A 16,909-nucleotide genomic window follows, 5' to 3' on the forward strand; every position below is an offset into this window, starting at 1 on the left:
AATTTAACAAACACATGTTGAGCAACTACCACATTATAGGCATTGGAGATAAGGACTAATTTCTTTGTTCTTTTGGACATTAAGTTCTGTTCCCAAAATCTTGGCTCCCTGTCCACCAGTGTTGAATAAAGAATATGGAGACAGAATTCAGAGGAAATAGGAAAATGACTCTATCTTTGCCTGGCACAGAGGAATACACAGCAGGCTAGCACCTCAAGAACTAAGCCCCTCTCCCCTGGGAAGTAGGGAAAGGTTTTATACCCTCATGAAGGTCTTGTGTGTATGTATATATATATAAATTTTTTTTTCTTTCCTGCAAGTTTACAGCCAAAAGCTGGAGTCAGGCGGCTCAGCAACCTGATCTGGTAATCCCTGAAGTTATAGGCCAAGAACTTCTTCCTTTTGAGATACAGAATCCTACTAGAGAGTGTAGGGGGAGAAAAATGTCAGGTGCAGAGTATAATTTATGTGGAATCAGATAATAATTAGCTTTGTGAAGGACAAATCCAGCTACAAGTGTTTGTCAGTAGTAACACCTAAAGAATAACCAAGATTATTTAACTCTTGCAGACATGTTTGGCTGGTATGTGCCAAATGCTGTCTACTCTTTTTTGTTTTTGCGGTGATAGTTTTAGTAAGGAAAGATAAACAATAAATGGTAAATAAATAAAATACATGGCATGTTTGTTAGCAATAAATGCTAATAGCAGGGAAGGACAGTAGGATTGGGTGCAAAGGGGAGGAGCTGTAATTCTAAAGATTGTGGCCGCTGAGAAAAAGCTGCCATCTGACCCAGGAGGGGAGGGAATGAGCTTGTACGGACAGAGAGGTACTGGATAGTCTTTTAGATAAAGAACAGCAAGTTCTAGTAGCCAGGGTTCAAGGAGGCCAGGGAGTTGAGGGGAAGAGGAGCAAGGGGAGAGTAGTGCAAAATGTCATGTGGGCTGCCTGAGACAGCAGGAGGAGAAGCAGGAGGAGCCCAGCTCCTTCCAGAGCTCCCTGGCTCCCCTCCTTCCCTTCTCTCAGCATTTTTAGATACTGTCATGGATAAGACTGTATTCTGATTACCAGAACCAGAACAAAAGTTTGGGGCTCAACTGGGAGCAAGGGTAGATGAAGTTGTTGTCAACAGTGCTAGACGTGGCCTTAAATCTGTCTTCAGACACCATTAATCTTTTTGTTGTTGTTGGTCTGGCTGTGCCACATGGCAAGTGACGTCTTAGTTCCCTGACCAGGTGTTGAACCTGTGGAATCTTAACCACTGGACTGCCAGGGAAGTCCCCAGACACCAACAGTCCTAAAGCCAGTGTGGCTCAAGGCCTACACTGGTGGGTTTCCCCACAGAGTGCAAAAGAAGCTGCAGAGAAGAAACAAGGGCTGCCAGGTATATTGAACTGAAAAAAATACATATATGATTGTTTTAGGAAATACCTGCATTAGATTCAAAATTTAACAGAATAAAAAGCATTTGAGGGATTTGCCTGGTGGTCCAGTGGTTAGAACTCTGTGATGGTTCAATTTCTGATCAGGGAGTTAAGATCCTATATACTGTGAGTCAGCCAAAAAAATTAAAACAAACAAAAAAACAACAGAACTCAGTCACAGTTCAAAGTCTTTTATTTTTTTTTCCTCAAAAGATCTTAAATTTTGGATACAGCAAAGTAAAATACAGCCTCTTGAAAAGCAATTAGTAATTAGTTTATAGAACCAGCTTCCCCCAAGGAGAGTTCCTATTAATTTATAAATTTGGCCTTAAATTTGACCTATGGCCTTCACGTCATGATGATTTGGGTCACTCTGAATATGACATCTCTGAAACAAGGACCTCTGCTAATTTTAAATGAATGCAGCTGCCTATTTGTCATTCATTTATTTGCATCACAATATGTTGGAATAAATGCCCAATTAATAAAACATTTCCAGTAAGCAGTCAGACTGAGGAAATGAAGGCTATTTATCTAGTAAGTTTTAAAAAGAAATGTTTCATTTTTGTCTTTTTTGGACATGAAAAAGGGGAAAAAGTTTATATTTTTGCAGGCTGTGACAGAGGCCAGATTTGTTCCCAGGGTTACAGCATCTAAAAAATCCTGCAAGCATTACATGGATTTAAAAAAAAATTTTTTTTTTTAAAGTGAATAAAGGTAGAAAGGTTTAGGGAATTCCCTGACCGTCCAGTGGTTCAAACCTGGCACTTTCACTGCCAGGGGCCAGGTTCAATCCCTGGGTCTACAGGCCGCATGAAAGTGAAAGTGGTAGTCGTCACTTGTGTCCGGCTCTTTGCGACCCCAGGCTCCTCTGTCCATGGAATTCTCCAGGCAAGAATACTGGAGTGGGTTGCCATGCCCTCCTCTACGGGATCTTCCCAACCCAGGGATCGAATCCAGGTCTCCCGAATCGCAGATTCTTTACCGTTAGAGCTACCCGGGAAGCCGCATAGAGCGGCCAAAGAAAAAAGGAAAGAAAGAAAAAGTTTGCACCAGGCCTACAAAGGTTTTTTTTCTTCCTTTCCTTCCTTTAATTTTTTTCTCCCTACCCCAGCTCTTTTTTTTTTTCACCATTCCCTCCTGCATTTCTTTCTTTCTCTTTTGGGATCAATGAAAATGAATGCGTCTTAAGTTTGATTCATGGGGGGATTTTGCATTTGAACAGCAAGGAGATCAAACCAGTCAATCCTAAAGGAAATCAACCCTGCATATTCATTGGAAGGACTGATGCTGTAGCTGAAGTGCCAATACTGTATCCATCTGATTCAAAGAGTTGACTCATTAGAAAAGACCCTTATGCTGGGAAAAATTGAAGGCAACAGAAGGGGGTGACAGAGAATGAAATGGCTGGAGCATCATCTACTCAATGGACTTGAGTTTGAGCAAACTCAGGAGATAGTGGAGGACAGGGAGGGAAGCCTGGCATTCTGCAGTCCATGGGGTCACAAAGATTTGGACACCACTGAGCGACTGAACAACAAATCAAAACCTTTGGTAGTTAAGCATGGAGGACCTTTATTCCATTTTTCATTTGACCCTGTACGTTATTTAATAATGTACTGTCAACAATTAGACAGGGCTCCTAAGGAGTAGACCAGGAACATAGAGTGTGGCAGCTCTCTCATAAAAAAGTAAAGGAACTTGAAAGAGAAGGAACTGGGTAAACTGAGTAGGAGGTAGGTCTCAGGTGTTTTTTGAGCTTGCTGTTTTTACTGTGTATAATGTTCCTTCCCCTATTTCCCACCTGTTGAAATTTTCCCACTTCTCAAGACCAGATCAGATAATCCATCTACTGTGACTGTTTCTAGATCCTATTAGAAACTAGCTAAAGCGTCTGCCTACAGAGTGGGAGACTTGGGTTCAATCCCTGGGTCAGGAAGATCCTCTGGAGAAGGAAATGGCAACCCACTCCAGTACTCTTGCCTGGAAAATCCCACGGACAGAGGAGCATAGTAGGCTACAGTCCATGGGGTCGCAAAGAGTCGGATACGACTGAGCGACTTCACTTCGCTTCCTCCTCTAAACCCCCAAAGCACTTGTTGCTACCTCTTTTATACTATTAGTGATAGTCCAACTTATCTTTATCTGGGTAGTCAGGGCCTTGAATGCCATACTAAGGAGTTTAAGAGAGTCATTACATTTCAGAGGATAGCTGTGAATTACAATACTTAGGCATTTCTGGGGCAAAAAGAAATTTTTTTTCTCTTTCTCCCTCCCTCCCTCTTTCTAGCCTATTACTGTGTGCCAAGTAGCAGGCTTGGTTACTCCACTTTATAAACATGGACGCAGGTTACTCTCCAAAACTGGCTCAGGAAACAGCCTTGAAGTCCTCACCACCCTCGTTACCCTCTGTAATCTGAGGGTAACTGCTACACTGAAATGGTGCTTTGAAGACTGAATGACTTGATACCTTCCACGTCTAGGGACTTGTCCCGTCTGTCCTCATTCTCACAATTTTGAATCCACTTCGTTCCTGAAATACTTTGTTTTCACAACTTACTGCGTTTTTGTTATTGTTCTTTTTGTTTTTTGTTGTTTTCCTGGCTTATAGCTTAAAATTTGGAAAGCTTTTTTTTTTTTAATGTAGACTCAAAACGAAGCTTAATTAGTTAAGGGTGGCTATGGGTGGAGATCAGAAGAGATTCTGAAAGGTATTTTTCAAGCATTTTAGACTTGAAAGGGAGGTGACAAAGCCTGTAAGAGCGCTCCTTTTAAGAGTGCTAGTCTCTTGCGTGCATTCCAGGGCTGGGGGATAACTTTTCTGTTGTTAGTTTATGAAGGAAATCAACAAAGGTAGCGGGGTTGGCTTCTTTTCTGACCTCAGAGCCCGAGTTCGAGACACTGGGGAAACTAGGTGCTGCTACGTCTGGGCGCTCCCCCATCCAAAGACCGGGCCCCCAACAGACTCCTCCGCCCAGGGGCGGGGCGCGCTAGGCGACTACGAGCGAGGGCAGCGGAGGGGGCGTGTCCGGCGGGCGCGCGCGGGCGGTGAGGGGGCGTGTCCCGGGAGTGGCGGCGGCGGCGCGGGTCGGGTGCGCGGCGCAGCCTCCTGTGTTGGAATGTGCGGCTCCCGAGAGCTCAGGGCGCAGAAGCAGAGTAAGCGCCGCCGAGGCCTGGGGTCCCAGAGCCCGCTGTGGGTGGCGGCGGCGGCGGCCCGGACCGCAGGGCGAGAGCCAGCGGCCTGAACACTCTGCAGCCCCACTGGGTCTTCGCGGGCCTCGACGAGCCCAGCGTCCAACTTTTCCACCGTCACCCTCCCCTCCCCCGAAACTCCTGCAACAAAGAAAAGTAGTCCGTGAAGGAGCGGCGACGCGGGCCGTCGCCCCTCCTCGCCCAGAAAGGCCGGTAAGCGCGGCGCGATCTGAGACACGGTTGGGTGGGGGCGGCGGGCCGGCCGGGCGGCCGTGGCCGCGAGAAGGGGAGGGCGCGGAAGGACGCGGAGCGAGGCGCTGTCCAGGGCTGATTTGCAGATACTGTGGCTCGGGCGGCGGCGACGACCGCCGCGTCGGGCGGGGGCGGGCGGCCGGGCGGGATCGGGTTACATCGTCGCCGCCGGGGGGCTGGGCCGGGGGCGTCGGTGGACAGCGGCGCGGCGCCAGGACCCCTTCCCCAGTCGAGGCCGGGCCGCCGCGTCCGAGCGGGCGCAGGAGCGGGGATGTCTTGTCCTGAGGCCGGGAGCGGAGCTGCTTGGGGCCCTAGTCCTGAAACTAACTTCCTCTCGTGCTCCTTCTGCTCCGAGTCCCGCCGCAGCCCCTCGCCTGCCGGCGGCCCTCGCGTCTTCCTCCCTCCCCGGCCTCTCCCTTTCGCCGGAAGGCGCCGTTGAGTGCGGCCGGGCGGGTTGAGTCAGCCCGGGACCCGGGCGGTTCCGCCAATGGGGCTGGACAGCGATTTCTGCGCTCGGGCGGCCAGGCCGCCGAGGCCCTGCGTGCGGGGTCGTCTGGCCGCCGGAGTCGGCGGGGCCGGGGCGCGAGTCCCGCGGGGCGCCGTGGGGGAGTGAGCCTCAGACTTCCGGGGCGCAGGGGGCCCCCTCTGGCCCTCGGGGCCCGGCGCCTCGGGAGGGCGCCCGCGGAGGCTCCCGGCCCCCTGCGGAGGGCGAGCCCTGGGCGGGCGAGGAGCGGGGACGACGACGACGCGGCAACTTTCCTCACTCTTCCCGGACTGGGGCGCGCGGGCCGGGAGGGGGCAGCCTGGACTGGGAAGACTCGGTCTGGCCCAACGGCGCCCCGAGTTTGCTCGTCTCGCCGTCTTCAGTGGTGGGGAGCCCAGGAGACGCTTCAGGACGACTTGGTGTGTCGATGGTGCAGTGAGCGGGCCGAGGCGAGGGGAAGCGAGGGCGCCGGAATTTGCGAAGAGCTGCTTTGTGTTTGGTACGTATTTTGAGAAAATGGCCGAATGCCTATTTCAGTCAGGAATGCCGCGGCCGAGGCCGGCGCTGGTGAAGGCAGCACGTAGGATCCGAGTGGCACGTTGGGCTTTCGGGCTGTGCGCGGACGGCCTTCCTGAGCAACGTGGAAATGCCTGTAGGAATGGTAGTTAGGGTTTGGGGAGAATTAGGAATTACGAGTCACCTGGGCTGTTTCGTTAAGGCCTTGGACAGCCTTTGCTGTGTGATGGCATTTGATTCCGACTTTCGTTGGTACCTATGACTCAACGAGTTTGTGTTTATCCGCTTGGGTTAAACTGATTACTTTTGGTATTTTGGGTGTAAAATTTTTTGAGCCCTTGCCACTTTGCTTTTTTAAATTCGAAAGAGAACATCTAATTTGAGAATTAACACCTTTTAGGTTGGAAAGTAATGAGGTTAAGACACTTTATTGAAAAGCCCAACGTTTTTTCAAAGAGATTTTATTATGGCTCCTCTAGGCCGTTGAGTCAGATCAAACACAAGGCAAGAAAGTTGCTGATTTGAAGATGAGTTATTCAGTTAATGGGTATTTGAAAGCTCTTGTGTTTTCATTTATGTATATTTAAATACACTAAACTTCCCTTTTCACAGGAAAAAAGATATTTAATTTTTGTTTACTTTTAAACAGATCATCAAGAAAAGAAACTTAAGTAATACTTTAATGGTATTATGTACTTTTTCAAAGTACATTGGACCCTTAAACAACAGGAATTTGAACTGCATGGGTTCACTTATATGGATTTTTTTCAAGAAATATATTGGAAAATTTCTCATAGATCTGCAACATTTTGCAGAAGTCTACAGATGATACACATAGCCTAGAAATATGGAAAATTTAGAAAAAGGTACATCATGAATGTATCAAGTATACATAGATAATGTATTTTATCATTGACTACTGTAAAATGTATACAAATCTAATAAAAGTTACCAAAAATTACAGACCACCATGGCACCATTCCTGTCCAGAGAGATGTAAACAAATGTAAAGATCAATCATTCACCCATAACTGCATATTAACAGTGGTCCATACTGTGGCTCTGTAATCATTTCATAGCTACCTCTTGTTGCTATTTTGGTGAGCCTCAAGTGTTTGGAGGTATCCACTTAAAACGTCTTGTAAGTCTAATCATATCTGGGTGAGCAGTTCTCTCCAGTAAATTGTGCTTGCAGAAAAAAAGCCACCTCTCCCATTTCCTGAGTGTTTTTCATTGTGTTTAGTGGGATACCAGAAACCTTGAATGACTCCATGGGACCCATATAGAGTGCCACTGGTGATGCTGGAAATGCTCCCAAGCAGTAAAGTCATGGCATTGGAAGAAAAAGTTAAATTGCTTGATATTGACCATATCAAGTTCTGCAGTTTCCATTACCCACCACTTCAAGATCAGTGAATCTAGTGTAAGGGTTATTGCCAAAAAAAAAAAAAAAGGAAATTTGGAGACTGTCTCTGCATTTTTGCCAGCAGACATGAAAGCCTTACACTTTTTGTAATATGCCTTCTGTCTGATATTAAAAATGCCTTTTTGGGAATTCCCTAGTTGTCCAATGGTTGGGACACCGTGCTTTCACTGCTTGAGGGTTCAGGTTTAATACCTGGTTGGGAAACTAAGATACCACAAGCCACCAAGCTGTGTGATGTAACCTTAAAAAAAAAAAAAAAAGAATTTTTCATGTGGGTATAGTTATGAAAGGCATACCTATAGAGTAAATTGATTCGAGAAAAAGTGAAGTTATTGTATGACAATTTAAAGCAAAAGGAAAATGAAGTTTCTAAATCTGGAGACTTTAATGCTGGCAGAGAATGGTTTGGTAATTTTAGAAAGAGTTTTGACTGAAAAAATGTCAAGATAGCAGAACCAGCTTTGGGTTCCCAGATGCTGTTAACAAAATTATTGAAGAGAAAGGCTGTCTGCCTAAACAGGTTTTTAATACAGAGTAATGTGCCCTAGTCTGGAAAAAGTTGGCAAAAAGCTCATTCATTACTAAAGAAAAGAAGTGAGCATTAATTTGGATTTAAGGCTGGTTGAAGACTAACTTGTTTTGTACAAATTGAGTTTTTGATCAGGACTGTTCTTATCTATAAAGCTGCCAAGCCCACTTTTTTTTTTAATGGAATTGTTTTTCTTTCATTCTTTGTCTTCCTTTCTTTTTTTGGCTTGCACGATCTCAGTTCCCCGACCTGGGACTGAACCTTGGCCACTGCAGTGAAAGCCCAGAACCCTAACCATTAAGCCACCAGGGAACTTCATAAGCTCACTATCCTTAAAGATAAACACCAGTTACTATTCTTTTGGTTGTATAATAAGAAGGCCAGGGCAATGAGAATACTTAACTAAATTGGTTCCATTGATGCTTTATCCCTGATTATGAAGTACTTCGCAGTAAGGGGACTGCATTTTAAGATTCTTTGGTATTGGACAGTGACCCTGGCCACCTTAACCCCATGAGTTCAACATTGAAGGTGTCAAATGGTATTCATGCGTGTGTGCTAAGTTGCTTCAGTTGTGTCCCACTCTTTGCGACCCACTCTTTGCGACCCTATGGACTGCAGTCTGTCAGGCTCTTCTGTCCATGGGATTCTCCAGGTAGAATACTGGACTGGTTTGCCATTTCCTCCTCCAGGGGATCTTTCCGACCCAGGGATTGAACCAAGGTCTCTTACATCTACATTGGCAGGCAGGTTCTTTACCACTAGCACCACCTGGGAAGTCTGTCAAAGTGGTTCCCAAACACAGTGTCTTTTAATAAAGCCTATATTAAGGTATCTTAAGGACCTTGAAGTGTCATTACACATGGTACTCCATAGAAAGGATTGTCAGTGCTGTGGAAGACAACCCTGATAGAACATCGTGAAAGTCTAGAAGGACCATACTGTTGAAGATGTTATCATTGTGATAGCAAAAACTATGAAGGCCATCAAGCCTAATACAAATTTCTGCTAGAAGAGACTGTCCATGTCTTGTGCATGAATTCACAGGATTTACCACAGCCAATCAAGGAAGTCATGAAAGAGATAGTGGATACTGGAAAAAGGTGGATGAAAGGCTTCATGATACATATTTTGGGAATATTCAAGAGTTAATAGATAGCATACCAGAGTAATTAATGGAAGTTAATTTGGAGGTGAGTCCTTTAGAACCAGTGCAAGACTATAAGGAAAAAGACATGGAAGAAGCAGCGCCAGAAAACAAATTGACGTTAGACAGTCTGGCAGCAAGGTTCCTTTTGTTGAAAATTGCTTTTGACTTCTTTTACAGCTTGGCCCCTTGTATGATACAGACACTAAAACTAAAGCCCTTGGTAGAAGGATTAGTACCAAATTGAAACATTTTTAGAGAAGTAGAAAAGGAAAATTTGGACAGAAATTTAAGATATCTTTCTCTCAAGTTTCGCCTCTTTCCACTTCCTCCACCTCTTCTCTCTCTGCACCTCCTTCTGCCTTCTCTTACACTTCCTCTGCCTCTTCTGACTGCCACTCCTGACTCAGCAACAGCAACCCTTCCTCCCCCAACCCCTCTACTCAACAGAAGACAGGAGGATGAAGACCTTGATGATGATCCACTTCTCTGCTTAATAAATGTTAATCACACCGTTCAGTTAATAAACTTATCTGTCATGTATGTGTATAAGTGTCTTGTAAAAAATCTAGTAATTGTACACCAAGAGCTGGAAGACATTGTGTCATCACCATTGTTACCTAAGAATTCATTGTGTGCAAGACTTGAGAAAGGTATTAGTTTTTCTATTGTTGTATAATTTTGCTTTTGAATAATTACATTACCTGGAACTTCCTTGGTGGTCTAGTTGTTAAGAATTCATGTTCTGCTGTTGCTGCTAAGTCGCTTCAGTCGTGTCCGACTCTGTGCGACCCCATAGATGGCAACCCACCAGGCTCCCTCGTCCCTGGGATTCTCCAGGCAAGAACACGAGTGGGTTGCCATTTCCTTCTCCAGTGCATGAAAGTGAAAAGTGAAAGTGAAGTCGCTCAGTCGTGTCCGCCTCTTTGCGACCCCATGGACTGCAGCCCACCAGGCTCCTCAGTCCATGGGATTTTCCAGGCAAGAGTACTGGAGTGGGGTGCCAGCGCAGGGGATATAAGTTCAGTCCCTGGTCTGGGAGGATCCTACCCACATGTTGAGCAGCAATTAAGCCTGTGGGCTGGAACTACTAAAGCCTGGGCTCTAGAGCCCCAGCACTGCAACAAGAGAAGCCACTGCAACTACAGAGCAGCCTCTGCTTGTCGAAACTAGAGAAAGCCAACACACTGCAACGAAGACTCAGTACAGCCGAAAATAAATTTTCAGTCCAGTTCAGTCGCTCAGTCATGTCCAACTCTTTGTGACCCCATGGACTGCAGCATGCCAGGCTTCCCTGTCCATCACCAACTCCCGGAGCTTACTCAAACCCATATCCATAGAATCGGTGATGCCATCCGACCGTCTCATCCTGTATCGTCCCCTTCTCCTACTGCTTTCAATCCTTCCCAGCCTCAGGGTCTTTTCCAGTGAGTCAGTTCTTCACATCAGGTGGCCAAAGGATTGGAGTTTCAGCTTCAGTGTCAGTCTTTCCAATGAATATTCAGGACTGATTTCCTTTAGGATTGACTGGTTAGATCTCCTTGCAATCCAAGGGACTCTCAAGAGTCTTCTCCAACACCACAGTTCAAAAGCATCAATTCTTCGACACTTAGCTTTCTTTATAGTCCAGCTCTCACATCCATACATGATCACTGGAAAAACCATAGCCTTGACTAGAGGGACCTTTGTTGGCAAAGTAATGTCTCTGCTTTTTAATACGCTATCTAGGTTGGTTATAGCTTTTCTTCCAAGGAGTAAGCGTCTTTTAATTTCATGACTGCAGTCACCATCTGCAGTGATTTTGGAGCCCCCAAAAATAAAGTCTGTCATTGTTTCCCCATCTATTTGCCATGAAGTGATGGGGCCAGATGCCATAATCTTAGTTTTCTGAATGTTGAGCTTTAAGCCAATTTTTTCACTCTCCTGTCTCACTTTCATCAAGAGGCTCTTCAGTTCTTCACTTTGTGCCATAAGGGTGGTGTCATCTGCATATCTGAGGTTATTGATATTTCTCCCGGCAATCTTGATTCCAGCTTGTGGTTCATCCAGCCTGGCATTTCTCATGATGTACTCTGCATGTAAGTTAAATAAGCAGGGTGACATTATACAGCCTTGATGTGTTCCTTTCCCTATTTGGAACCAGTCTGTTGTTCCATGTCCAGTTCCGACTGTTGCTTCCTGACCTGCATACAGATTTCTCAGGTGGTCTGGTATTCCCATCTCTTTCAGAATTTTCCACAATTTGTTGTGATCCACACAATCAAAGGCTTTGGCATAGTCAATAAAGCAGAAGTAGATGTTTTTCTGGAACTTTGCTTTTTCGATGATCCAGCGGATGTTGGCAATTTGATCTCTGGTTCCTCTGCCTTTTCGAAATCCAGCTTGAACATCTGGAAGTTCACGGTTCATGTACTGTTGAAGCCTGGCTTGGAGACTTTTGAACATTACTTTGCTAGTGTGTGAGATGAGTGCAATTGTGCAGTAGTTTGAGCATTCTTTGGTATTGCCTTTCTTTTGGATTGGAATGAAAACTGACCTTTTCCAGTCCTGTGGCCACTGCTGAGTTTTCTAAATTTGCTGGCATATTGAGTGCAGCACTTCCAGAGCATCATCTTTTAGGATTTGAAATAGCTCAACTGGAATTCCATCACCACTAGCTTTGTTGGTAGTGATGCTTCCTAATAAGGCCTGCTTGACTTCGCACTCCAGGATTCATTCAAGGTGAGTGATCACATCATCGTTATTATCTGGGTCATGAAGATCTTTTTTGTATAGTTCTTCTGTGTATTCTTGCTACCTCTTAATATCTTCTGCTTCTGTTAGGTCCATACCATTTCTGTCCTTTATTGTGCCCATCTTTGCTTGAAATGTTCCCTTGGTATCTAATTTTCTTGAAGAGATCTCTAGATCCTCCCATTGTATTGTTTTCCTCTATTTCTTTGCACTGATCACTGAAGAAGGCTTTCTTATCTCTCCTTGCTGTCTTTGGAACTCTGCATTCAAATGGATATGTTTCCTTTTCTCCTTTGCCTTTGGCATCTTTTCTTTCCTCAGCTATTTGTAAGGCCTCCTCAGACAACCATTTTTGCCTTTTTGCATTTCCTTTTCTTAGGGATAGTCTTGATCACTGCTTCCTGTACAATGTTAGGAACCTCTGTCCATAGTTCTTCAGGCACTCTGTGTATCAGATCTAATCCCTTGAGTCTATTTTTCACTTCCGCTGTATAATCATAAGGGATTTGATTTAGGTCATACCTGAATGGTCTAGTGGTTTTCCCTACTTTCTTCAATTTAAGTCTGAATTTGGCAATAAGGAGTTCATGATCTAAGCCATAGTCAGCTCCCAGTCTTGATTTTGCTGACTGTATAAAGCTTCTCCATCTTTGGTTGCAAAGAATATAATCAGTCTGATTTTGGTGTTGGCCATCTAATGATGTCCATGTGTAGACTCTTCTCTTGTGTTGTTGGAAGAGGGTGTTTGCTATGACCAGTGTGTTCTCTTGGCAAAACTCTGTTAGCCTTTGACCTGCTTCGTTTTATACACCAAGGCCAAATTTACCTGTTACTCCTGGTATCTCTTGACTTGTAACTTTTGTATTCCAGTCCCCTATAATGAAAAGGACATCTTTTTTGTGTGTTAGTTCTAGAAGGTGTTGTAGGTCTTCATAGAAAAATAAATTAAAAAAAAAAAAAAGTACATTACTATATGCTTTTTGAGAAACAGCATATCAGCCCATCATACATATATGCAGTTAAAAAAAAAACTATTTCAAATACTATGTTATGAAAATGCCTTACACTATATGCCATAAAAATTTTTATGACTCATTTATTTGCATATCGGCTTGGCGACTGTGAAGCAGTCCTATCGATCGCAGTAGATTTCAGTAAAGCAGTCATATCATTGCTTCAATGTTATCAGTGCTTTGTTATAACTGTAAATGAGTATGAATTTCTTTTTCACAATATCTTTTCTATTTTGATGACTAGTGTTAGTAATATGTATAATATCTGCAGTATTTTGTATCATACAGTATTGGTAAAAGTATTACAGGTGTAATTCATCTTGTATACAGGGAATGTAAACTGACTGTATTTATAAATACAGTACTGGAAATGTAGTCCTTATGATTTTCTTAACTTTTTCATGTATCTATTATAAAAATGCATGTGACATGCAAAATACATGTTTACTGACTTATCCTTAAGGCTTCTGGTTAACAGTAGATTATTGGTACTCTTGGTTTTTGTGGAGCCAAAAAGATGAGATTTTTAACCTCACTGGGGGTTGGTGCCTCTAACCCATTTGTACAAAGGTCAATTTAATTTTAATTAGCACTGAAAATGAAGGTTACTTACATTTTTCCACCAGAAACAGTAAAAGTGCTTAAGGGAAGGCACACTGTTGGTAGATTTGGTTGATGGATGAGTTGTGTCAAACACTTGATAGAATTTCTTGTAGGGGTTACAGAAAATTTTTTGATGACTGCAGTAAAGAGGGTTTAGACTTACAAAATGATTTTAAAGACTGACTTTCAGTAGTTAATGAAGCTGATTGAGTTTAAAGATGATGTGGGAAAAGTTTTAAGTTACAAAGAACTACAGTGATATTTTGTTTTAGACTGGTAAACGTTGTGCTTAAACTGGTGCTTTTGTGTGTTTTGTTTTGTTTTGTTTTGAATGCAGAGCACAGATATGGCCACCCAGGTAATGGGGCAGTCTTCCGGAGGAGGAGGGCTGTTCACCGGCAGTGGCACCATGGGCATGGCCTTGCCAAACGACATGTATGACTTGCCTGATCTCTCTCGAGCTGAACTGGCTGCGCCTCAGCTCATCATGTTGGCAAACGTGGCCTTAACTGGGGAAGTAAATGGCGGCTGCTGTGATTACCTGGTTGGCGAAGAAAGGCAGATGGCAGAATTGATGCCTGTTGGGGATAGCAACTTCTCAGATAGTGATGGAGAAGGACTTGAGGAGTCTCCTGAGGTGAAAGGCGAACCCAGTGGGCTGGAGAACATGGAACTGGAAAGTTTGGAACTCAATGTTGTGCAGCCACGGCCTGTGTTTGAGGTAGCAGCTGCCTCAGAAACGTACAGCTCAAATAAAGACGTTCCTCAGGAAACACCCGTAGCAGAGGACAAGTGCAAGAACTTGAAGACCAAACCCTTCCGCTGTAAACCATGCCAGTATGAAGCAGAATCTGAAGAGCAGTTTGTGCATCACATCCGAGTTCACAGCGCCAAGAAATTTTTTGTGGAGGAAAGTGCCGAGAAGCAAGCAAAAGCCAGGGAATCCGGCTCTTCTACTGGGGAAGAGGGCGATTTCTCCAAGGGCCCCATCCGCTGTGACCGCTGTGGCTACAATACCAATCGCTATGATCACTATACTGCTCACCTGAAACATCACACCCGAGCCGGGGACAATGAGCGAGTCTACAAGTGTATCATATGCACGTACACCACAGTGAGTGAATATCACTGGAGGAAACACCTGAGAAACCATTTTCCAAGGAAAGTTTACACATGTGGAAAATGCAACTATTTTTCAGACAGAAAAAACAATTATGTTCAGCATGTTCGAACTCATACAGGTAAGAGTACCTTTCTCACTTATTAAGTGTACTGTACCCCCCAAAATGAAACAGTCTTAAAGATGTGAAGAATTTCAAACATCTCAAAAGTAAAGAGAATTAAAGATGGGTAAATCTCATCTCGGAAGTAAATTACATCTCAAAAGTAAAAAGTAAAGATGGGTACCCACAGGTACGAATCACCTATAGTTATTGGTCGTTAATATTTTATCACATTTGACAATTCATGTTTTAAAATAACAGCTTTATTGAGATATACTCCACTTCCACACAGTTCATCCATTTAATGTTAGAATGTGTTGGCTTTAGTATGTTTGCAGAATTGTGCAGCCCGTACCACAGTCAATTTTAGAACATCTTCACCCCAAAAGGAAGCACCTCTCAGTGGTTGCTCCCCATTTTCCCCAATACCCCTTGCTGCTGCTAAGTCACTTCAGTCGTGTCTGACTCTGTGTGACCCCATAGATGGCAGCCACCAGGCTCCCCATCCCTGGGATTCTCCAGGCAAGAACACTGGAGTGGGTTGCCATTTCCTTCTCCAATGCAGGAAAGTGAAAAGTGAAAGTGAAGTCGCTCAGTCGTGTCCGACTCTTCACGACCCCATGGACTGCAGCCTACCAGGCTCCTCCGTCCATGGGATTTTCCAGGCAAGAGTACTGGAGTGGGGTGCCATTGCCTTCTCCGACCAATACCCCTTATTTATTCACTTGTAAATTGACTTTCAAATCTTTGTAATTAACGGGTCTTATTTTTTGAAAGCAATGTTTATAATATTGATAGTTGCAGTACATTTTCCTGGTAAGAATTGGTACCTTTGAGGACCGATTGCTGGTCTGAATAATAAGGATAGGGTAACCTAGTACTCTGCTTCTCACATCAGTAGTGAGAAGGGCTGTGGAATGCTGTTTGCATCAGATCCCATTTGCAGTGGTTGTCACTCTGCAGCACTGAACCCTAAAGTGAGTCCTAGTGAGGAGAGGAATTGATGTTGAAGTGGTAGACGTAAACAAGAAGACTTGCAGATGAAATTCCATTACAAGAAACACACGTGTAGCAAGATTTCTAAACTCCAACAGATGGCTTCTGTGTAATTTAAAGCTTAAAATCTAGTTATATAAAAGAATTTGAAATCTCTTTGGAATTTGTTATAATCTGTGATTGTCTCTAGGCTTTGCAACCATTTTATCTCAAAAGTAAAAAAGTTTCAAAATTACATGGCATAGGAAATGAGAGTAACTGGAGAATCCTACACCATTAATCACTTAAGAGTTTTAATTAAACAAACTGTTAGACTAAGGTTAGACTAGACTAACCTCACTTGCAGTATCATAAAACAAATCCCAGATACCATATACACTTTAGCCATAAGTACTTCATGTTCCTTTAACAGTCCTGTGAAAACTGGGGCCTAATTTATCATAGAATGGGCCATAATCTGTAGAGCTTTTAGGTAATCAGTGTGATATACGATGAAGTACATGACTTTTACATGTACATGTTTATGAATTTTTAAAAATTGAGGTATTATTGACAATGATGAATTTTTACAAATGTATATACTTAAAACCACCATGCAAGTCATCATAAAAAATAATACCAGTGTCTTTATCTTATTAAATTTTTTTGGGGTGTCAGTTATATTTTTGATACTTTCAAAATTGATGAGTCACTGAACAATTTAAAGATTTTCCCCAAACTCTTAAAATGTTTGAACAAAAAATTTAAATTAGTTGATTTAAGAGATTTTCAGAGTTAAGGAAAATGTAAAGAACTGGAAAAATTTCAGTTTGGTATATATTTCCAATTTCTTATGTATACTTTAACAAAAAATAAAACATAGGATCTCTACTTTTTGCCATTTCTTCTTTTTTTCTTATGGTGGTTTATTTTCATTTAATTACAATCTAGGCAACTAATTTTAATGGCTGTTTTTATATATTTCATCATTACTTAATATTTTTTCTACATTAATTTAAAGTTGATATTTCCACAATTAAGGTTATGACTTACACAGCTAACTCTGGTTGTATGTATCTCATTTCACATTTAGTGTTAAACTTATTTGATAATACTTTTTAAAAGCTCCCTCATTGCTTGTATTACCTTATTTGTGGTTTAAAAAAAATTTTTTTTGTAAGCAGTTTGTTGGTGCATAAATAGAAGGTTATTATTTTGATTATTTAAAATTTGAGAGTATCAGTGGTATAAAAGGCATGGTTCTAAAAATTGTATTTATGGAAAAATTAATTCATCGAGTGCTGAAGAGCAGAGATAAATGATCATCAGCAGGAATCCATTATTTCTTATCTCTCACTTAGGTAGCCAACTTTTCAGGTTCACTTACCAAGT

At 43.1% G+C, this 16,909-nt stretch overlaps 1 protein-coding gene across 3 annotated transcripts in view; it reads left to right on the forward strand.

The window, feature by feature from the left end:
• LOC133249587 (RE1-silencing transcription factor-like) overlaps window positions 1-16,909 on the forward strand; it is a 147,654-nt gene that overhangs the window by 118,979 nt on the left and 11,766 nt on the right. Inside the window, exons 1-2 of one of the 3 annotated variants that reach the window (XM_061420271.1) lie at window positions 4,745-4,829; window positions 13,657-14,560. In XM_061420271.1, coding sequence (XP_061276255.1) covers window positions 13,666-14,560 — 895 coding nt within the window. In that variant the 5' untranslated portion in view covers window positions 4,745-4,829; window positions 13,657-13,665. Of the gene's footprint in view, window positions 1-4,744; window positions 4,830-5,761; window positions 5,852-13,656; window positions 14,561-16,909 lie in introns of those variants that run through there. The other 2 variants (XM_061420272.1, XM_061420273.1) reach the window with 2 other exon arrangements.

This window comes from Bos javanicus, chromosome 6, assembly GCF_032452875.1.
Source record: "Bos javanicus breed banteng chromosome 6, ARS-OSU_banteng_1.0, whole genome shotgun sequence".
Classification (NCBI taxonomy): domain Eukaryota; kingdom Metazoa; phylum Chordata; class Mammalia; order Artiodactyla; family Bovidae; genus Bos; species Bos javanicus.